Genomic DNA, 23,699 nt, shown 5'->3' on the forward strand with positions numbered 1-23,699 from the left:
AATCCCAGCTACTTGGGAAGCTGAAGCAGGAGAATCGCTTGAACCTGGGAGGTGGAGGTTGCAGTGAGTCGAGACTGTGCCATGGCTCTCCAGCCTGGGCAACAAGAGTGAAACTCCATCTTAAAAAAAAAAAAAGTAGACAATAACAAGTATTGTTAAGGATGCGGGTAAACTGGACCTCTTAGCTGGGCATGGTGGCTCATGCCTATAATCCCAGCACTTGGGGAGGCCAAGGTGGGCTGATTGCTTCAACCCAGGAGTTCAAGACCAGCCTGAGCAAAATGGCAAAACCATGTCCCTACAAAAAATACAAAAATTAGCCAGGCATGGTGGTGTGTCCCAGCTACTCGAGAAGCTGAGGTGGATGGATCACCTGAGCCCTGAGAGGTCGAGGCTGCAATGAGCCATGTTGGTGACACTGCACTGCAGCCTGGGTGACAAAGTGAGACTCCATCTTCAAACAAACAAATAAATAAATAAAAATTAGAACCCTTATTCACTGCTGGTGGAAATCTAAAATGGCACAGCCACTTTGAAAAACAGTTCTTTGAAATGTTAAACATAGAGTTTTACTATATAACTCAGTAGTTTCACTCCTAGGTATATAACCATGTTGACCAAAATTAAGGGTGTCGAGGCAGAAATAATTTGATTTATTGGAAGCCAAATGTGAGGGTCAACCTGGGAAGAGACATCAGCAAAGTAGGGCATGTCCCAGAGTCTGCTGCAAGTTGGAAGGCTCTTATAAGAAAGTTTAGGAAGACCGAGTGTGGTGGCTCATGCCTGTAATCCCAGCACTTTGGGAGGTGGAGGCAGGAGAATCACTTGAGGTCAGGAGTCCAAGACCAACCTGGGCAATAAAGCAAAACTCCCTCTCTACAAAAATAACAATTTAAAAATTAGCCAGGCATGGTGGTGCACTCCTGCAGTCCTAGCTACTTAGGAGGCTGAGATGAGAGGATTGTTTGAGCCCAGGAGTTCAAGGCTACAGTGAGCCATGATCACACCACTGCACTCCAGCCTGGGTGACAGAGTGAGGCCCTATCTTTTATTTTAAAAAAAAAAGGTAAGTTTAGAAGAGAGGGGACTCCTCATATTAGAGCTTTCCATTTTCTTTCTTTCTCTCTTTCTCTCTCTTTCTCTCTTTCTGTTTTTTGAGATAGAGTTTCGCTCTTGTTGCCCAGACTAGAGTGCAGTGGTACGATCTCGGCTCACCGCAAACTCCGCCTCCCGGGTTCAAGCGATTCTCCTGCCTCAGCCTCCCGAGTAGCTGAGATTACAGGCATGCACCACCATGCCCAGCTAATTTTGTATTTTTAGTAGAAATGGGGTTTCTCCATGTTGGTCAGGCTGGTCTTGAACTCCTGACCTCAGACGATCTGCCCTTCTCAGCCTCCCAAAGTGCTGAGATTACAGGCATGAGCCACCATGGCCGGCCCGAGCTTTCCACTTTTATTGGAGTTTATAATACAGAGGTTATGATCACTGACTACAGATGACAACATATGGACTAAAATGTTTTAGCACAAGACAGTCAGTAAAACGTCACGATTCAGAAGCAAATCCGCGACCTTTTCAGTGTTAGTGGGCTATATATTAATCAGTGTATCAGCACAGTAAGATTGGAGGGAGTCACGATAAGACTCTCTACTCAGGGACAGGATAAGCCATGCATTGTGAGCCCTTCCCCAGGTGGTTAATTTGGAAGCTTGCCAAATGTGACATGAGGTGTCACCCCGAAGAGATGAAAACATGTCCACACAAAAACTTGTGCATGAATGTTCATTGCAGCATTATACACAATAGAGAAAACATACAAACAAATGCAATGCCCATCAGCTGGCAAAAGGTGGTATATCCATATGATGCAATGTTAGTCATAAAAAGGAATGAAGTGGCTGGGTATGACGGCTCACACCTGTAATCCCAACACTTTTTGGGAGGCCGAGGTGGGTGGATCACAAGGTCAGGAGATTGAGACCATCTGGCTAACACAGTAAAACCCCATCTCTACTAAAAATACAAAAAATTAGCCAGGCGTGGTGGCATGTGCCTGTAGTCCCAGCTACTCAGGAGGCTGAGGCAGGAGAATCGCTTGAACCCAGGAGGCGGAGGTTGCAGTGAGCCAAGATCGCACCACTGCTCTCCAGTCTGGGCAACAGAGAGAGACTCCGTCTCAAAAAAACCAAAAAATAGAAAGGAATGGAGTACGGGTACGTGCCACAATATGAATGAATGTGAAAGACAATATGTAAGAGGGAGAAGCCGGTCACAGAGACCGGCATGGAATGACTCCATTGAAATGAAGTGGCAGGCAGAGCCATAGAGACAGAAAGCAGATGAGTGGCTGCCAGGGGGCTGGGGAGGAAAGAATGGGAGTGTTTAGACATGTTTAAATGTGCAAATCCTTACCATTGTGTCACAGTTGCCTCCAGTATTCAGGGCAGCCAACACTGCACAAGTTTGTAGCTTAGGAGCCAAAGGCCATACCCATGCAGCCTGGGTGTGTAGTAGGCGGCACCGTCTAGGTGTGGGTGAGTGCCCGCTAGGAGGTTCCCATCACTGCAGAATCGCCTCCTGATGCATTTCTCAGACCCCATCCCCATCATTAAGTGACTTGGGACTGTGTTTTCATTTCTTATTGCACCAGCCCTAAGACACAGGCCAGGCAGCTCGAAGTCCTCAAGTCTGATAGCTGATAAGTTACAAAGCCAGGCCTTAGGCCCAACACTCGGCTTCCTCGTCTCATACTCTGCCCACGCGCTCTCTTGTGTATGGATGATCTTCACCTTTGATAAAAGCAGCTCTCACAGTCTAGAGCAGTGTGAATTCCAGCTAAGGCCCGTGTGGATCTGTCTCAGGTTCCATTTTCTGTATTCATCACCTATCAAATGACACCGAGAAGGCCTCGGGACTTCAGGACCTGAGTTTAATTCATAGATATTTTCTCCCAGCACCTAGAATTTGACCAGTATTATTTGTTGCCACAAAGCTGATGAACCTTGGCCCCGCATTTTGGGGATGGAGAGGTTAAATTGTTCTTTACACTGCTGAGGTGTACACTAGTAAGACTTACTGTTCTCTGCATTGGATGATCTGCTCTCGGCCTTCACTCACGTGTTTGGTAGGAAAAGTCGACTGGTCTTATTTTGGGCAGCACCCTCCTGGTCACTAGGGTTGTATGAGAGTTTCAGGGTCGTCTATAGCCTGGAACAGCTATGAAAGGGGTCTGTAATCAGCCATCCGTGCTGTTCACCATCCGTATGGTCCTATGAAGGCGAACAATTCACCGCTTCCATGTGAAATGTAGCCTCATGGGACTCTGTAGAGATAGGAAGCCTCAGACCTGGAAGCCGGTCTTACTGGGTATATTCCATTCAAAGCTGGATTCCAGCAGGATGCTGACCACTGTCAGTCCAGGATCACACAGGCCTCCACCCTCTGAAGGGGATTCCTTAAAGCTGTCTCTCGGCCAGGTGTGGTGACTCGTACCCATAACCCTAGTGCTTTGGGAGGCTGTGGAGGGAGGATCCCTTGAGGCCAGGAGTTGAAGACCAGTCTGGGCAACACAGCCAGACCCTTGTCTCTACAAAATAAAAATAAAAATTAGCCAGGCATGGTGGCACACACCTGTAGTCCCAGCTACTCAGGAAGCTAAGGTGGGAGGGTCACTTGAGGCCGAGAGTTCGAGGCTGCTTTCAACTGATATTGTGTCACTGCAGTCTAGCCTGGGCAACAGAGCAAGACCTCATCTCTAAAAAAGACTAAAAACACTGTCTGTTGTTACGGGGTTGGCCCACTTGTTCCTCTCCAATCCCAGGTGCCCTTCCCTACCTGAGGCTCCTAGAGGCAGGAAGTAGGTAGGCTTTCCTCCTCAACCCCTAAAGAAGGGGGGTGTCCTTTAGGAACTGGGGTCTATCTTTTAGGAACTGGGCAGCATCTTGTTTTGGTCTTTCACTACTCGAACTCTAAAGTTTTTGGCCAGGCACGGTGGCTCACACCTGCAATCCTAGCAATTTGAGAGGCTGAGGTGGGCAGATCATCTGAGGTCACGAGTTCAAGACCAGCCTGGCCAACATGGTGAAACCCTGTCTCTACTAAAAATACAAAAATGAGCTGGGCATGGTGGTGCATGTCTGTAATCCCAACTACTCGGGAGGCTGAGACAGGAAAATCGCTTGAACCTGGGAGGCAGAGGTTGCAGTGAGCCGAGATTGCACCACTGCACTCCAGCATGGGCGACAGAGCGAGACGCCATCTCTAAATAAATAAATAAATAAAGTTTCTGAAACAAGGAACACAAAGGCATGGCTACTTTCCTGAAGGGAAGAGGCCAGTACCTACTTCAGTCTCTGCTTAATATCCTAACGTATTGAATTAGGTTAGATTTACAAAGTACTTAGAGCAGTACCTAGCACGTATAAACACTGTTAAATACATTCTTTTAGGTGTGTTCTCATGAGTGGGTGAGCAGTGATAAACCTAGGGTTTTTCACTGTCTGTCTTTATCTTCTAGAAATATTCTGAAAACATCTTAAACGCCTTCAAAATAGGGAGTATTGCCCAACCTCAGGTGCATGAACTGTGACCTAGAATATTTTATTCTCTAGTTCAGTTACAAGACAGGTGGTTTTCTGTTTCAGATTTGTAAATACTTTTAACGAGCTCATCACCATCACAATGAGTGGGAAAATTTATGCAAATGTCAGCAGCAACAATGCCAGCAACTACCAGTTTTTTCCTTCTGGCATGTAAGTACCTAGACTGAACGCTTCACTCAGAGGTTCAATATTTTTTCTTTAAAAAATACATTGAAACTTTTAATGCCAAGAATGTTAACCAATATTATTCTTTCTTTTGATAGAAAAGGCTTCACAATAAGTTCAACAGAGATTCCACCACAATGTCAACCTAATTTCAATACTTTCTACCTTCAATTTGGTAGTGCTTATACCTATACAGTCCAAAGGAAGGTTAGTAACTCGTTTCATTGTATCAGAAGATCTACTCAAACTCGATTGATACAAAGACTCACAAGCACTTAGGACATAATGATTTAACCAGAGTGATATTAGGATCTGTATTTTAAATGGGCTTAGAATTAATTCACTTGGCTAATTCTTTAACTTATTGTTGACTTAATCATTAGAAAGAATCTAAACAGACTGACTTCCCCTGGAGAATAATTTATGTTAACCAATATCTGATGCCTCTTTATAGACTATTAACATGGACTTAAGGAACTCATAGTTCAAAGTGAGGGCAGTGTTTTAAAATGACTTACAACCTATTCTCTTATCTGAAAGAAAAATGCTAGTGAACATATCTTCAAATCCCATCGCAAGTGTAAAATGTAGTGTTGCCTTATGTTTAAAATGTGTATGTACTTGACAAATCATATGATGTAACCCTAGAAGGTCAAACTCAATTTACCTGTTCGAACAATTTTTATTTTAGGAGCTATCTCAACCTCTTCTGCTTTTTCCTTACTGCTGCAGAATGACGGCTGCCCCGAAGTGAAAGAATTTGAAGATATTTCAGCCAACACAGTTAACATGGCTCTGCAAATCCCACAGTATTTTCTTCTCACCTGTGGCGAAGTGGTCTTCTCTGTCACAGGACTGGAATTCTCATATTCTCAGGTTTCTTGTTCGTTGTATTTACCACCCATCTGCTATACCCCTGCCTGCAGAAAACGCTGATGGGACTTCATTTAAATCTGGGATAACTGTTTTTCAAAAGTCTAGAAAGCATTATGGTATCTTCCGTAGAGCAAGGTCTCTGCGATCAACAAGTGTTGTCCTTACTGAATAAGAATTATTACTCTCTTCAGCTTTGTGAGAACATGTGTTCATATGTGTCTATAGACCCACAGTCATACCCTAGACATTTAGCGTCCAATATTTATTACTGACTGCTACCAGAGTGATAAAGGTCAGCAGATTCTCCTTTCTGAAACAACCAAATGTAAACAACCATTCATAAAACAGCTCAATTACAGGTCTATGTCCTCATGATAGGTTTGGTTGAGGTCTCTTTATAGCTCCCAGTAAACACACCAAATAAGGTCTAGCTTTAAAAGTAAAAAAAAAAACATTAGCTGAGCATGGTAGAGCACACTTGTGGTCCCAGCTACTTGGGAGGCTGAGGCAGGAGGATTCCTTAAACCCAGGAGTCCAAGGCAGCAGTGAGCTGTGATCGCACCACTGCACTCCAGCATGGGCAACAGAGCAAGACACTGTCTCAAAAAAACAAAACAAAACAAAACAAAAAAAAGCTTAAAAGAATTATTGCTTTTAAGTGTGTTAGACTAATGAGCTACGTTTTATTGATACCCAAATTAGAGCTTAATTGTTGAACTATGTTGTCCGAACTATAGTTATAGGCATTATAGCACATAATGCCTAGTACCATCAATTTTTATAGTAAAACAGCCAAGGCCGGGCGCGGTGGCTCAAGCCTGTAATCCCAGCACTTTGGGAGGCCTAGGCGGGTGGATCACGAGGTCAGGAGATCGAGACCATCCTGGCGAACATGGTGAAACCCCGTCTCTACTAAAAAATACAAAAACTAGCTGGGCGAGGTGGCGGGCGCCTGTAGTCCCAGCTACTCGGGAGGCAGAGGCAGGAGAATGGCGTAAACCCGGGAGGCGGAGCTTGCAGTGAGCTGAGATCCGGCCACTGCACTCCAGTCCGGGCGACAGAGCGAGACTCCGTCTCAAAAAAAAAAAAAAAAAAGTAAAACAGCCAAGATGAGTCAGAAAATCACTTTCTGTGATAACCTCACAGGTTAATAAAGGAGATAACTGTAATACAGATGACAGGTGTTTGAAGAGATCTTTTGGAGATGTGGCAGGAAAGCCACAGAAGGGCAAGCTTGCAGCCCAGGGCAGCCTGCATTTGAGGGGAAGACTATGCCAGGCTGGGTGGCTTCACTTGGAAGCTCTCCTGTAGAAATAGGATCAACTCCTCTGTAGATGTGTCCATGTAACTAAGACTAGGACAGCTTTGCAAGGATGTGGAGCATGAAACACAGAGATTCTTGTCTACTCACCTGTGAGTGTGTGGGTGTCTTGTTACTCAAGTGTTGATCCTTTTTACGTTGAGGCCACCTGACTTTTCGTGTGCATTGTTAGGGTGCTCTGCTTCATTAAATGCCCATCAGTGAGCTGTGTTCTCCTGCTCGGAGGGTGAGACCTGAAGCGGGACTCACTTTGCTTTGCTTCCTCAGGCTCCTTCCAACATGAAGTCGGTGCTGCAGGCAGGATGGCTGCTGACGGTGGCTGTTGGCAACATCATCGTGCTCATTGTGGCAGGGGTGGGCCAGATCAGCAAACAGGTATGGCGTGGGAGAGGAGATTGCACATCCCTCTGTCTTTCCTATTCATGGCCATCACAGTGGCCCTCCCTAGCCCTGTCTGTTCTGTGTGGTCATCTGGGCTAATAGCTGGATTAAACTGCCAGACCAGCCAGGGCTGTTCCCAAATAGCTTTATGGCAAAGTATCTGCTGATTTCTTCTTCTTCTTCTTCTTTCTTCTTTCTTCTTCTTTCTTTTCTTCTTCTTTCTTCTTCTTCTTTCTTCTTTCTTCTTTCTTCTTTCTTCTTCTTTCTTTTCTTCTTTCTTCTTCTTCTTCTTCTTTCTTCCTTCTTCCTTCTTCTTCCCTCTTCTTCCTTCTTCTTCTTTCTTTTCTTCTTCTTCTTTTCTTCTTCTCCTCCTTCTTCTCCTCCTCCTCCTCCTTCTCTTTCTTCCCTCCCCTCTCCCTCTCCTCCCTCTCCTCCTTCTCCCTCTCCCTCTCCCTCTCCTCCCTCTCCCTCTCCCCCTGCTCCCTCTCCCTCTCCCTCTCCTCCCTCTCCCTCTCCCTCTCCTCTCCTCCCTCTCCCTCTCCTCCCTCTCCCTCTCCCCTCCTCTCCTCTCCTCCCGCTCCCTCTCCCTCTCCCCCTACTCCCTCTCCCTCTCCCCCTGCTCCCTCTCCCTCTCCCTTTGCTCCCTCTCCCTCTCCTCCCTCTCCCTCTCCCTCTCCTCTCCCTCTCCCTCTCCTCCCTCCCCTCCCTCTCCTCCCTCTCCTCTCCCTCTCCCTCTCCCTCTCCCTCTCCTTCCTTCCCCTCTCCCCCTCCTCCTCCTCCTTCCTTTCTTCTTCCTTTCTTCTTCTTCTTTCTTTCTTCTTTCTTCTTTTTTTTTTTAGACAGAGTATCACTCTATTGTCCGGCTGGAGTGGAGCTGTGTGATCTTGGCTCACTGCAACCTCCGCCTCTCAGGTTCAAGCGATTCTCCTGCCTCAGCCTCCAGAGTAGCTGGGCCTACAGGCGTCCACCACCACACCCAGCTAATTTTTGTATTTTTAGTAGAGACAGGGTTTCGCCATGTTGGCCAGGATGGTCTCGATCTCTTGACCTTGTGATCTGCCCACCTCGGCCTCCTAAAGTGCTGGGATTACAGGCGTGAGCCACTGCACCTGACCTGCTGATTCTTCTTATTTCCACTTGTTGTTAGCGCAGCTGGAAATTGATAACCAAAATAGCCAGAATGGGTTAACTTGAAGTCACCCTTATGTGTTTTACTGTCAAGGGAAACATCTCTCCTAGCTTCAGTGAATGTAGCTTAGTAGCTGCCAAGCAGACACATGTTATCCTGAAACTTTCATAACACCTGGAGTTAAAGCCATCCTAGAGATGGTTATAATTTTTCCAGTCAAAATTAAATGAGGGCTCTACTGATACTTACACTCTTTCCTTCCGCACTGTAGCACGTCTGCATCGTAAGGGAGCTGTTATCCCATCCGTTTCATGACTTCCTGCACCAGGTCCCAGCAGCAGATGTGCTAATGCTGTGTGCTTATGAGCTCCAGGTGTTTCCAAGGGGGAACATGGTGCTCTTAACTTGCTAGAGTTCAGCACATTCATTTTCCCCCGTGGGCACTGCTTCTTATTCTCTCGGTTCGCACCCTTCCAGGGTCCAGCCTTATGTCTTAAGGCTTGAGCGTTTCAGACATTTTCTCTCATCTTCCCAAAGTCTGTTGTTTCTGTACCTTAGTGCTGTTCAAAACATGTTGTCTATATTAGCATGTATCTATCTGGGGCATTCAAGAAAAGCTGGCCTTACTGTATCTGTATTGGTTGCTTACCAATTTTCCATAATTTAATTTCAAAGCACTCTCCATCTGCATGTAGCAAGAAAATATACACACCATATATTCATCAATATGACCTGTTTTATGTTTGTTCTTTTTCCTGCTCCAACTCTGATTTCTTCACAGTGGGCTGAGTACATTCTATTTGCTGCGTTGCTTCTGGTCGTCTGTATAATTTTTGCCATCATGACTCGATTCTATACTTACATCAATCCAGCAGAAATCGAAGCTCAATTTGATGAGGATGAAAAGAAAAAGGGCCTGGAAAAGAGTAACCCATATTTCATGTCGGGGGCCAACTCACAAACACAGATGTGAGGGTCAGGAAGCAAGTGGAGGATGGACTGGACCGGCAGAGGCCCTGACCTCTGCCCCCAGGTAGCAGGACCCTCCATGAGATGGCCTCTGGTGGGGAAGACTTCAGAACTGGGAACTAAACCATGAATGCTATTTTCTTTTTTTTCTTTTTTCTTTTCTTTTTTCTTTTTTTTTTTTTTTTTTGAGACAGAGTTTTGCTCTTGTTGCGCAGGCTGGAGTGCAATGGCGCGATCTCAGCTCACTGCAACCTCCGTCTCTCAGGTTCAAGTGATTCTCCTGCCTCAGCCTCCCGAGTGCGCTGGGATTACAGGCATGCACCACCATGCCCGGCTAATTTTGTATTTTTAGTAGAGATGGGGTTTCACTGCATTGGCCAGGATGGTCCCGATCCCTTGACCTGGTGCCCCCTTGGCTTGCCGAAGTGCTGGGATTACAGGTGTGAGCCACCGCACCCGGCCGTGAATGCTGATTTCTAAGCAGCCAGCAATGAATCTAAAACTCTGGAAGAAGTCTTCTGTTTGAAAGGCTTATTTAAGCCACACATACACACACTGTCTTAGAGCACTGAGAGCCCACCCTGCATTTGTCATCTTCCCAATCACACAAATGATGTTATTTTGGACTAGCTTAATCTTGAAAGGGTAGCAAAGTTTCCTATTCCACATTGTTCGTCTCTAACACTCTTATGAAAACTATTCTAAAGGAGGCAGGAGCCAAGGCTGCAAGTGAACATGCAGGTTTGAGAATGGCTGTGATAAGGACCAGCTGGTATTAACTGATAACTTTACCTTTGGGTTTTTGTTGTTTTGTTTTTCTAGTCCCTACCTCTATTTAAATTATGGATAACTCAAAAGACAGCTCATGTGAAGGCCAGTAATGATTTTTTTGAAGTTTCAATGGTGTGAAATAAATTTCTCTTCTTAAGCACAAGTGTTCATGGGTCTTTGGTTAGGGTAAGAAATGTTTAACATACTATCTGATTATAAAAGGAACACCAGTTAATTAAAAATTCTTCCTGGTCCTGTTTTCCCCAGGGATGATTGATTGATTGATTGATAGACAAATAGATAAAGGTAGGTAGGTAGATAGATGATAGATACATAGATAGACAAACAGATAAAGGTAGGTAGGTAGAGAGATGATAGATCGATCGATCGATAGATAGATAGATAGATAGATAGAGGTAGATAGATGATAGATGATAGATAGACAGACGTAGGTAGGTAGGTAGATGATAGAATAGATAGATAGATAGATAGACAGAGGTAGATAGATGATAGATAGATAGACGTAGGTAGGTAGGTAGATGATAGAATAGATAGATAGATAGATAGATAGACAGACAGAGGTAGATAGATGATAGATAGATAGACAGACGTAGGTAGGTAGGTAGATGATAGATTAGATAGATAGATAGGAGAGACTTATATTACTAGGACCTTCCTATGTACACATTTGTGTACCACCTCCTAGTGTTTTTCTCCATACCAACATTTTCTGCTGGCATAAAAATTCTTCTAAAACATTGTAAATACCTAATGCCTAACTTATCCTATAGATGTTTATCATTTAGTCATCCTGGGTATCAGGTCCAGAATGAGTCTACCTTGGCACTCCTACACAAACAAGCCACAGTTCTTAGACAGACTAGTGCACAGCTCTGAAGATTGAAACTGGTTCCTGGATTAGAAGGAAGAGTTCGCATTTGGCCTCTAAACGCTTGTATACAAGCTCGTCATTGCACCACAGGGGCTGCGTTGAAGGGGAGACTCAAAGTCCAGAGTGAAACACAATGTGATGATCAAACCTGAACACTTTTTCTAGCCTTGGGATCAAGTCCTAATTCCTTGACTAGGGCTCGTGAGGCTCTTTTTCCCTCTGGACACACTCCCTTTCTCTCTATGCACTCTGATCCTGCCAGCATTGAGCTGCTGCTCCTTCCTGGAACACATCACGTTCTCATTCCCAAATCAAAAGCCAAGAAAAAGAATATCCCAAGACACTTAATTCTCTACCCACCACCCCCAACCCTCCACTTGGCGAAGCCCTCTTCATTTTCATGCCATGTCCTCCAAGAGTTTTCCTGTCCTCCCTCCCTCCCATGCTAGGCTGTGGCCCTGCTCTGAGCTCCCGTAACACATCTTAACATTTTCAAGTTGCACAGACCTCAGTGGATCATAACTATCTAGCTTTTCCTAGACCAAAAGTTCTGTATATCTTGTTCACTGTTCAGTCTCCAGAACATAGTAATCCTCTATTTGTTTTCTAATTTTTAATTTTTATTTATTTTTTTTTTTAGAGACAAGTTTTCACTCTATTATCCAGGCTGGAGTGCAGTGGCACGGTCATAACTCACTGCAACCTTGAACTCCTAGGTTCAAGGGGTCCTCCCACCTCAACCTCCTAAGTAGCTAGGACTACAGGTTTGTGCCACCACACCCAGCTAAGTTTTTAATTATTTTGTAGAGGTAGGGTCTCACAGGCTGGTCTCGAACTCCTGGGCTTAAGACCTTCCAAAGTGCTGGGATTACAGGCATGAGCCACCAAAACCAGCCCTAATGCTAACTCTTACAGTTGCTGTGTAACTTTGGGCAGGTTTTGATCTTTTTTTTTTTTTTTTTTTGAGATGGGGTCTTGCTCTGTCGCCCGGGCTGGAGTGCAGTGGCCGGATCTCAGCTCACTGCAAGCTCCGCCTCCCGGGTTTACGCCATTCTCCTGCCTCAGCCTCCCGAGTAGCTGGGACTACAGGCGCCCGCCACCACGCCCGGCTAGTTTTTTGTATTTTTTAGTAGAGACGGGGTTTCACAGTGTTAGCCAGGATGGTCTCGATCTCCTGACCTCGTGATACACCCGTCTCAGCCTCCCAAAGTGCTGGGATTACAGGCTTGAGCCACCGCGCCCGGTCGGTTTTGATCTTTTTAATCTCACTTCCTGTCCTATGAAATAAAGAGAATACCAGGCAGACAATGTGAGGTCTTAAAAATCCTTTATTTGGCTGGGTCCAGTGACTCACGCCTGTAATCCCTGCACTTTGGGAGGCTGAGGCAGGCGGATCACTTGAGGTCAGGAATTTGAGACCAGTCTGGCCAACATGGTGGAACCCCATCTCTATTAAAAATATGAAAATTAGCCAGGCATGATGGCACATGCCTGTAATCCCAGCTACTCGGGAGGCTGAGGCAGCAGAATCACTTGAACCCAGGAGGCGGAGGTTGCAGTGAACCAAGCTCACGTCACTGCACTCCAGCCTGGGCGACAGAGTGAGACTCCATCTCAAAAAATATATATAAAAATAAAAAATAAATCCTCTGTTTAAGGGTGCCTGGCACACTTATTCATGTATTTGAATGAAGGCCGTTGTCATGCCCCTCAACCAAATCTGATATTAACACATGGTGTGCTTTGCGTGTGAGTAACTATCATGTGGTGTGCTTTGCGTGTGAGTAACTGTCATGTGGTGTGCTTTGCGTGTAACTATCATGTAGTGTGCTTTGCGTGTGAGTAACTATCATGTAGTGTGCTTTGCGTGTGAGTAACTATCATGTAGTGTGCTTTGCATATGGGTGGAAATGATGCCCTACAAACTCTTCTTCAACCTTTGATGGACAAGCAGAGAGTGCAGAGGGGAGCTTGGGCATTTTGCCCATCAGGATTGACTTTTCAGAGTAATCCTCCCTCTGGCTCTCATTTGGCCACTTCCAAGCGTAATCAAGATGGACAGAGGCCAACACGGGTGCCCTCTTTGCAAGACCTCATGCAGTTACAAATGTCATGGATGGGGGTGGTGGAGGGGAACGCGGAGGTCACACCAGTAACCTCTGCTCTTCTGCACTTGCCTTGCAATTCATTTTTTTGTGTTTTGTGCCTTTCTCTAAATTCCACGCCAACCAATGTATAACCAAAATAGTACACTGACTTGACCATTGTCTATTAAAATACAATTCAGCATGAGTTGGGAGGAGCTAAAGAAGCCCCTGGGATGGAAATGCTTTAATTGGACATAGCAGGGCTTCATATCTTACTCCTAAAAGCCAGCATACCTTGACAAGTGTTCACAATGCATATATGAATATTTTTCATGTTGGCCTATTCTTGTTTTGTTTCTATGTGCTCCGTGATTTTTTTTCTTTTCTTTCTTTTCTTTCTTTTTTTTTTTTTTTTTTTTGAGACAGAGTCTCACTCTGTCACCCAGTCTAGAGTGCAGTGGCACAATCTTGGCTCACTGCAACCTCCACCTCCCAGGTTCAAGCGATTCTGCTGCCTCAGCCTCTTGAGTAGCTGGGATTATAGGTGTATGCCACCACGCCCGGCTAATTTTTGTATTTTTAGTAGAGACGGTGTTTCACAACGTTAGCCAGGCTGGTCTCAAACTCCTGACCTCAAGTGATCCATCTGCCTCAGCCTCCCGAAATGCTGGGACTACAGGTTTGAACCACCATGCCCAGTCAATTACGTTTTTCATTTTGTGAATGTTCTTTCTTTCAGGGCACTAAAATGTTTATTTTGATATCTCTTTTAGATGTTATAAAATTACTTTAGTTAATGTATGTCCAGGTTTGATTTTTGTTGACTATTTTAGACATAGATTTTTGTCTTGTATTCTGGAATATTTTTGGTAGCCTTTTTTTTTTTTTTTTTAAGACCAGGTGTAGCTCTGTCATGCAGGCAGGAGTGCAGTGGCACCTTCTTGGCACACTGCAACCTCTGCTTCCTGGGCTCAAGCTATCCTCTCGCCTCACCCCTGCAAGTAGTTGGGACTATAGGTGCAAACCACCACACCCTGCTAATTTTTATAGAGACAGGGTTTCACCATGTTGCCCCAGCTGGTCTCGAACTGCTGAGCTTAAACAATCCACCTGCCTCTCAAAGTGCTAGAATTACAGGCATGAGCCACTGAGCCTGGCCTGGTAGCTTCTTTGTTTTTTTGAGTCGGAGTTTTGTTCTTGTTGCCCAGGCTGGAGTGCAATGGCCAGATCTTGGCTCACTGCAACCTCCGCCTCCCAGGTTCAAGCAATTCTCCAGCATCAGGCTCCTGAGTAGCCTACCACCATGCCTGGCTAATTTTTGTATTTTTAGTAGAGATGGGGGTTTCACCATGTTGGCCAGGCTGGTCTCGAACTCCTGACCTCAGGTGATCCGCCTGCCTCGACTTCCCAAAGTGCTGGGATTACAGGTGTGGGTCACTGGGCCAGGCCACCTCCTTTCTAAATGACTAACAAAAGTGGTGAGTATTTACTGAACACTGAGTATGTGCAGACAGCATGCCAAGCACTCTCTTGAATGAAATTTACAAACATGCAATCCTTGCCACAGACCTGTAACGTAAATTACCATTACCGATTCCCATTCCACAGAGGAGAAAACAGGCAGGGCGAAACCAAGTACCCTGCCCCAGGCCATCCCAGTCCTGCTCCACAGCCCAGCTGCCAGTCATTGCGCAGAGCCGCCTCTCACTGTCAATGCTCAATGGACAGTATGGATTCATTCTATTTGAATCCTTATAACTAAACTAAGGAAGGCTTTTTTATTCCCATTTTAGAGACATGGAAACCGGAGAACGTGAAGTTTAAGTAACTGGTCCGAGGCCATATATCTGGCAGCTCGCTGAGCCAGGATTTGAACCCAAGCATGTCTGGGCAAAAGAAAGCCCTGTTAACCACAACACTATGCCGTCCTTGTTCACATAACAGAAAGCAAACTTGTGATGGCTGAGGCCATGTAAAGGTGGCAAGGGAAGGCAAAGTGGGCACTGAAGGGCTGCAGAGAGGGAACTGTCCACTTGAAGCGCAGGATGAACCCCCAGGCCTGGCCTTGGTGGGTAAGAGGGGCTTAAGTGTGCGGAAAGGAGAGGCTGAAAAACCCTGCTCTCAAAGGGCTAAACAGAAAAGATTCAGCACATTTGTCCTCTTAGTGGAGTCGGGGCCTCCTGTAAGGATATTGGAACCCCCTCCCTCATGGGCCTGGTTTGTGAGTGCCCTACTGCCGATGGCTGTCCCTGTGGGTGACCCCTCCAACAAGGCGGTGGTAATTAGCTCTGAAACTCACCAAACAGAAGACCATTGTCTCACCTGGAGGGGCAGTGGCTTGGGGGCGGAGTGGGTGAGAGCCACAGAAAAAGGAGTGTCCAGGGACAGCGAAGGAGAGGAAAGGAAGGCCTGTAGCATGGAAGTCCATGGGCCTACAGCACAGGGCAGCAAGAATGGGCAGGCTCCTCCATTTATTTTAAAATTATGGCAAAATACAGACCAGGTGAGATGTGTGTGGTGTGGTGTGGTGGCTCCTGCCTGTAATCCCAGCCCTTTGGGAGGCTGAGATGGGTGGATCACCTTAGGTCGGGAGTTTGAGACCAGCCTGGCCAACATGGCGAAACCCTGTCTCTACTAAAAATACAAAAAATGAGCCAAGCCTGGTGGTGGGTGCCTGTAATCCCCCCTGCTCAGGAGGCTGAGGCAGGAGAATCACTTGAACCCGAGAGACGAAGACTGCAGTGAGTCAGGATTGTGTCCCTGGGCTGCAGCCTGGGCAACAGAGTGAGACTTTGTCTCAAAAAATAAAATTATGGCAAAATACAGAAAAGGGAACATTACTATTTGAATCCATTTTTAATCTGCAGTTGAGTGGCATTAAAAACATCCTCATTGCTGGAGGACCATGGCCACCGTCCATCTCCAGAACTTTTTCATCATGGCCACCGTCCATCTCCAGAACTTTTTCATCATGGCCACCGTCCATCTCCAGAACTTTTTCATCATGGCCACCGTCCATCTCCAGAACTTTTTCATCATGGCCACCGTCCATCTCCAGAACTTTTTCATTTTGCAAAACGGGAACTCTGTCCCCACTCCAGACTAACTCCCTACTCCCCCTCACCCTGGAGGCCACCAGAGTGTGAGAAATGAAAAAGCCATTTTCCTTCCATTTGCCTGTGTGCTGTGATGCTGAGGGCTCCTGGGCTTTCTCAAGAGTGTCCTATGTGTCCGGGTTTCTGTCTCCAGCCCTGATCTGAGGCAGTGAGCAGGGAGCGAGCCTGGGCCTCCAGGACTCTCGGGTCTATCAGCAAGAATACCGCCATCTCCTGGTCCATCAACAAGGACACAGCCACCTCCAGCGGCTGCTGTGAGAGGAGTGTGACTTTTCATCTCGCCTCCTGCTAATGTCTGGTGATTCAGAACCACTGGGGTTTTCATGTGATGTAATGTCTGGCTTGTTCTAATGAAGCTCCTAGACTCCATAGATGTGTTTAAGACTGAAAAGCCATGGAAACCGAATCTGGTGGGGTGCTGTTCTGGTGCATCTGGAACAAAAAGCCATGCATTTCTGAGGGCTGAATGTTCTGGAGGCCAGCGTGGGGCCCTGTATTATTCACAGTCCGCTTTTGCGTTATTATAAAGGAAAACGTGCGACTGAGTCATTTATAAAGAAGAGTTTTATTTGGCTTGTGGTTCAGCAGGCTGTACAGGCATGGCACCAACCTCTGCTTGGCTTCCAGCGAGGCCCCATGGCAGAAGGCAGAGCCGAAGCAGACCCATCACATGGTAAGAGTGGGAGGAAGAGAGAGTGGGGGGATCCCAGACTTTTAAACAACCTGGTCTCATGTGAACTAACAGAGCGACAAGTCACTCATCACCAAAGGAATGGCACAAAATCATTCAGGAGGGACCCACCCCGATGATCCAGACACCTCCCACTGGCCCCACCTCCAACACTGGGGATTGCAGTTAACCTGAGATTTGGAGGGGACACACACCCAAACCATGTCAGTCCCTAAGAGCTTTGTACCTTCTGGCAGTCAGAGGATTTATCAAGCAGCCCTTTGTGCCTGGGGGCCATCCTACTCCTAGCACTGAGTCAAGGAAAGCATTTCCAAGCTGGACACAGTGGCTCATGCCTGTAATCCCAGCACTTTGGGAGGCCGAAGTGGGCTGATCACCTGAGGCCAGGAGTTTGAGACCAGCCTGGCCAACATGGCGAAACCCTGTCTCTACTGAAAATACAAAACTTAGCCGGGGTGGTGGCAGGTGCCTGTAATCCCAGCTACTCAGGAGGCTGAGACAAGAGAATCACTTGAACCTGGGAGGCGGAAGTTACAGTGAGCCGAGATGGCGCCACTGCACTCCAGGCTGGGCAACAAGAGTGAAACTCCATCTCATTTAAAAAAAAAAAAAAAAGAAGAAAGAAAAGCATTTCCCTTCACAGTTTCCATTTCATAGGTTTCTCCTACAAAGTTCCCTGTCCCTGTCACCACAGGGAAGAGAGGGGAGGCCCAGACCACCTGTCCCAGGGCCCAGTTGACACACATGTCCCTGCTTTGCAGTGGCTGGTAGATGGAACTGAGAGCCTGTCTGCCAGCTGGTGCCTTGGGGCAGAGAAAGCCTTGCTGTCCATGATGCTCAGCCTGAGGTTTCGTCTTCAGGAAGGCCGAACTTCAATAAGTCTGGAGTCTGACTCACTTCCTTGATTTGATTTACAAATCTGGAAAGGATCTGGAATAAGTCCCACCCAGCTACTAACAGGCACAACCAGTCGTTAGTTGCTAAGGGCCTACAGCAGGCATCCCAGGAGCGAGAGAGAATGCGTGTCCCCATCTTCCCGAAAGAGCGTACAGAAAGATGAAAGAGATGAGCCCGCGAGGGAGGTCCAGGAGGGCACCAAGTCAGTAGCAGAGGGCAGTGGCTCCCAAACCACAGCAGCAACCAACATGGGACGGACGTGGAGGTAAATCGCAGTGCGCAGGCTTTCTGCGGTGTGGCCTGGGAGGTGCCTCCGTCAAGTAGAGATGGGCAAATTGCCTGCAGGTGGGAGGGGGTGGGCAGCAGGCAGGTGCGGGGAGAAGCGGACACGGGGAGAGACCCCTGCAGCCTGGGTGAGCGCGTGCTTTCGGGAGGGTGGGGCTGTGGCAAGACCGCAGGGCCAGGGTGGGAACACTCACATCACGCTCCTGGTTCTTCCCTTCCTTGAGCTGTGAGCTTGGGCAGGCTGCTGGAGGAGTCAACGTCATCATTGGTAAAATAAAGACAGTGCCCGCTTCCCAGGGTTGGGGTAAGGCCCTTGTGGTGCCAAGAAAGGACCCTGGGTGAGCCCTTGCCCTGTGCTACTTGTCCTACCCATGCCTACCGAGCATGCACAAGGGCAGAAACATGCCAGGCACATGGGATACCTCCCAGAACAGAAAGAAGCCAGACCCCTGCCTCTGCGCCCACTCGCATTCCTGCAGCAGCAGAGGGACCGTAAACAACAAATGTGCTAAATAAGGAAATTATGGAAAATGATGTGGTATAGTAGGAGGTATTAGGTGCCGTGGATCGAAAAAAAAAATAGAACGGGGGACAGAGGTTGTGACTGAAAAGGATGGTCAGAGGGCGCTTCTTGGGATGGTGGCATGCGAGCAGCCACTTCAACAAGGTGAGGGCAGAGAGTGCCTGGCAGAGGGGCAGCCGTGCAAAGGCTGCGGGCGGGGCATGCCTGGTGTCTTCGAGAGGCCAGCACACAGGATGAGGGGAGTGAGGAGAGCGAGTTGCTGAGGGCAGAGAGAAGGGATGTCTTTCATGTTAGGCAGGCCAGGGTGAGAGCTTGGGCTTTTGAGACACCTTCTAGGTTTTTGAGCCTAGAAGTCATGTGACTGCTGTGTGGCAGGACCCCTGTAGCTACTGTTTTAAGAGTAAACTGATCTGGGCCTGGTAGCACGCATCTGTAGTCCCAGCCACCTGGGCACTTGGGAGGCTGAGGCAGGTGGGTGACTTGGAGCCTAGAAGTTGGAGACCAGCCTGGGAAACATAGGGAGACCCCATCTCTACAAAAAATTTAAACATAAGCCAGGTATGGTGGCACACATCTGTGATCCCCGCTCCTCGGGAGGCTGAGGTGGGAGGATTCCTTGAGCTCAGGAGTTCAGGGCAGTGGTGAGCCATGATCGCACCACTGCACTCCAGCCTGGGCAATATAGGGAGACCCCATCTTGAAAAAACAGCAAAAAAATTGTATTAATGAATAAACTGAAAGAGGCCAAGTGCTATGCAGGTTCCCAGGTGACCTTCCAGGAGGGTAGCTCTGGCCAGGTAGGTGGCAGTGTGGTGGTGAGAAGTGGTGGGATTCTGGATATACTTTGCAGTTGATGGAGCCAACAGAATTCTCTGACAAATGGAATGTGGGAGACAAGAGAAAGATATTTGCTACTTTCAGCATGGCCTATTCTAAGGGCTTTGAGCATTTTATTCATTTAATACTCTGAACAGCCCTTGGAGGTAAGCATATCAGCATCCTCATGCCACAGATGAGGAAACTGAGGCACACTGTGGTTCAATAACTTGCTCGAGATCCTACAACTCTGTGACAGAGACAAACCCAAGCTTGATGATGACTTTCCTGTGCCTCTGTTCCCTCGAATTCTGAGGGTGCCCGCACCTCGGGAGGAAGCAGAGAGTCAACGTTTGTTTCCAACAGAAAGAAAGGTGACTACAGTAGTCTGTGATTAGAAACGGAAACCACAGTTGGGAAGGAGGAAATCCAAGTTCCCATCTGCCTTCCTGGTTAACTAGTCTAGGGATAGACCCAGTCTGTAACCATATCAAGGTGGAATTGCTAAGAAGACCATGTTCTCTCTCTCGCTCTCTCTCTCTCTCCTCTCTGTCAGCTCACCTTTATAATTCTGTTATTTGCCTGATATGTTTCTTCAGAAAGAACTTGGGGACACTTCCCATCCCCTTCACACCTTCACCGTCATAGGAGCAGGGAAGGCCTTGCGAGACAGGCAGCCCCGTCTGCGGCACAATGACCTGTGCTGCCTCTCAGGGAATAGCACAGAACAGTGGTGAGAATGCGGGTCGCAGAGTCTAAGATTTGGATTTAAGTCCCTAAGTACGGAGCGCTTAGGACCTGTGTGATAATGGGCAATTTCTTAGAATTCTGAGCCTCAGTCCTCTCATCTGAAATATGGGGATAATGGTAGTGTCAATGTTAGAGAGGTGTTGCGAGAATTTGTTGTAAAGGGACCGAACAACTGCCCTCGTTGGTCCAGGACTGAGGGGATTCTCAGGACAGTCCTTGGCCAAACAGGATGAGTTGGTCACTTTAGTTTAATAAGACAATCTATGTAAAGTGCTTGGACTTGGCACATTTAAGTACTCGTAAATGCTCCAATTATATTATCTCTTCAACAACATTTATTTAGTAAGCACCTACTATGTGTTCAATGCTGTCTGATACACTGGGAGCAGAAAATAGATAAAGCCCTGCCCTCAAGGAGTTTGCAGGTGTTCATGGAATGCTCAGAGCAAATCCTTGGGGTCAAACCATGACAGGGTTAATAGTGGGGCTGTGTCTAAATGGGAGGACAAAGGTCAGGCACTTCTCTCAGCTGTCCCCAGCAGAAGCCATCAAACACAGCAGTGACCTCAGTGGCTTCCTGTTTCAAAAACACAGGCGTCTGAGAAGCCGGATGGCCCCGGGGTGTGGTCAAATGACCACAGGTGCTTTGCCAAATGGCTCTGGGCAAGCATAGCGCCTGGAGCTTTTCTTTAGACTGAATGAGGTCCAGGTGAACTGTTTGCAAGTTCCCCAGCTTGGCCACGAGATGGCAGGAAAGCACATTTGTAGGAAAACATGGCACCAAAAGGCTTTTCTAAATGTCAAAAATTAGGAAATTTTTTGTGCATACACATCAGAAGGCCTGTCTGAAACTCAGTATTTGTATTTCTAGAAGTCTGAATCTTGGGACTGTCCATAGCGGACTTGCAGTCTGTCTGGACTCAGGTAGGGATTCCAGCGGGGATCTCAGTTCCTCCAGATGGCACTAGGCATCTTGTGAAGCAACGGGCTTTACCTGAATTAGGAGAAATTCAGGAAAGAAATTCACATTTATAAAGCACTTCCTACATGCCAGGGTTTGCATTATTTTACATATGCCTCATCCATGTATTCATTCATTCAACAAATATTTAGTAAGCACTACTATTTTTCAGGCACGGACGTAGGCCAGATAAACTGACAGAGAATCCAACGTCAGGTGTGGGTAAGTGTCATAAAGCAGAAACAAAGAGACTAAGGAGGCAGAGAGTAATGAAGGCTGATATTTTAGTCAACTCTGATGAGTAGTCTATCAGTTTCAGTATTTGAAGAACCTTTTGAAGGACTCTAATCTGGAGGCCCGTTGTACAGCAGAATTCAGAGAAATCTGTATTGACCATTGTTGGTCTGGATTATAAAACAAGAAACAAAACAAAACAAAAAACTATGTTGGGGTCCCCTTCATCTCTCCACTTGTCACTTCCTGTAACCCATATCATCTTCTTTCTTGACTTAGAAAGAAAGAAGACCCCTTTTGTGGTGGGGTACTTTTCTGTAGTGACTTCCTGAGAACGGTAATAGGGGAGGTAAACTTTTTCTAGGGTCTTGCAGATCTGAAAATGTTTGTATTCTCCCTTCTCTTTTGCTCGACATTTGACTGGGTATAGAATTCCAGCTGGAGACCATTTTCCCTGGCAATTTTGTTTTTAAAGAGATGGGCCCTCACTATGTTGACCAGGCTGGCATGCAGTGGCTATACCCAAGCACAATCCCACTATTGATCAGCATGGGAGTTTTGACCTGCTCCGATTCCAACCTGAGCCAGTTCACCCTTTCCTAGGCAATCTGGAAGTCCCCCACCCCCGGGAGGTCACTATATTGATGCTGAACTTAGTGTGGACACCCGATTGGCATAGCACACTACAGCCCAGAACTCCTGAGCTCAAGCGATCCTCCCCCGTCAGCCTCCTGAAGAGCTGGGACTACAGGCATGCGCCACCATGCCCAGTGTACCCCGGCAATTTTGAAAGTATCACTCCACTGTGTTTCGGCTTTCAACATTTCATCTATTGAAAAGCCCAAGGCATTCTGATTATTACTGATCTTGTGTGTAAGAATGTTTTTCTCTCCAGAAGCTTGTAGAATCATCTGTTGGGTTCTAGAAATTTGAAATTTCATGAGATGTATCTGGCATGGGCCCATTTTTAACCATTGTGCTGATGCTCCAGTGGCCCTTTCAAACTGGAAACTCATGTCCTTTGATTCTGGGACATTTTTATGAATTTTTCCTTTTTAATTTTCTCCCTTCCACGTCCTCTGCTCTCTCTGGACTCCTATTATTTAGAGGTTAGTCCTCCTTGACCAGCTCTCTAATTTTCTTTTTTTTTTTTTTTGAGACGGAGTCTTGCTCTGTCGCCCAGGCTGGAGTGCAGTGGTGTGACCTCGGCTCACTGCAAGCTCCGCCTCCTGGGTTCACGCCATTCTCCTGCCTCAGCCCCCCAAGTAGCTGGGACTACAGGCGCTCGCCACCACACCCGGCTAATTTTTTGTATTTTTTAGTAGAGATGGGGTTTCACCATGTTAACCAGGATGGTCTCGATCTCCTGACCTCGTGATCTGCCTGCCTTGGCCTCCCAAAGTGCTGGGATTACAGGCATGAGTCACCACGCCCGGCTATAATTTTCTTATCCTTTCTCTCCTGCTTCTTTTTCTTTTTTTTTCTTTTCTTTTTTTTTTTTTTTTTGAGACAGAGTCTAACTCTATCGCTCAGGTTGGATTGCAGTGGCGCAATCTCAGCTCACTGCAAGCTCCACCTCCCAGGTTCAAGCAATCCTCTGCCTCAGCCTTCCGAGTGGCTGGGATTACAGGTGCTCACCAACACACCCAGCTAATTTTTTGTATTTTTAGTAGAGACAGGGTTTCACCATGTGGCCAAGCTGGTCTCGAACTCCTGACCTTAAGTGATCTACCTACCTTGGCCTCCCAAAGTGCTGGGGTTACCGGCATGAGCCACCATGCCCAGCTTCTACTTTGAGATTGCTTCGGCTATGCTCTAAGCTCTCTTGTGTGTTTTTTGCTTCCTTCATCATGTCTTCAAAGGGTTTTTTAATTACTTGAACTGTTATTGATTATAGTATCCAGCTTGTACGTCATGATTACAGTGTCTTCTCTTAGAACTTTCAGACAGTTGACCTACGGATTTTGAAGTTTTTTCACCCTATGTAATCTCTATTTTCCCCGAGTTGCCTTTTTTTCTGATGTGCTTGTTTTTTGGTATGTTTTTCAAATAGCAGATCTCATTAGATGTCTTATGACCCTTGGCTGTCTGCTCTATGTTTAAGAGTAGGGGTAGACAAAGGAATATAAATCATTCTATTGTAAGGATACATGCACACATACATTCATCACAGCACTATTACAATAGCAAAGACAGGGAACCAACCCAAATGTCCATCAGTGATACACTGGATA

At 46.7% G+C, this 23,699-nt stretch overlaps 1 protein-coding gene across 1 annotated transcript in view; it reads left to right on the forward strand.

Moving 5' to 3' along the window:
• Positions 1-10,370, forward strand: part of SLC15A1 (solute carrier family 15 member 1) — a 72,622-nt gene extending 62,252 nt beyond the window's left edge. The window contains exons 19-23 of the mRNA XM_033177384.1: positions 4,644-4,751; positions 4,865-4,973; positions 5,499-5,642; positions 7,231-7,338; positions 9,255-10,370. Of these exons, the coding sequence (XP_033033275.1) occupies positions 4,644-4,751; positions 4,865-4,973; positions 5,499-5,642; positions 7,231-7,338; positions 9,255-9,446 (661 nt within the window). The 3' untranslated portion in view covers positions 9,447-10,370. The remainder of the gene's footprint in view (positions 1-4,643; positions 4,752-4,864; positions 4,974-5,498; positions 5,643-7,230; positions 7,339-9,254) is intronic.
• The last annotated feature ends 13,329 nt before the right edge of the window (positions 10,371-23,699 follow it).

This window comes from Trachypithecus francoisi, unplaced genomic scaffold (assembly GCF_009764315.1).
Source record: "Trachypithecus francoisi isolate TF-2019V2 unplaced genomic scaffold, Tfra_2.0 Lachesis_group18, whole genome shotgun sequence".
In the NCBI taxonomy this organism is placed as follows: Eukaryota; Metazoa; Chordata; class Mammalia; order Primates; family Cercopithecidae; genus Trachypithecus; species Trachypithecus francoisi.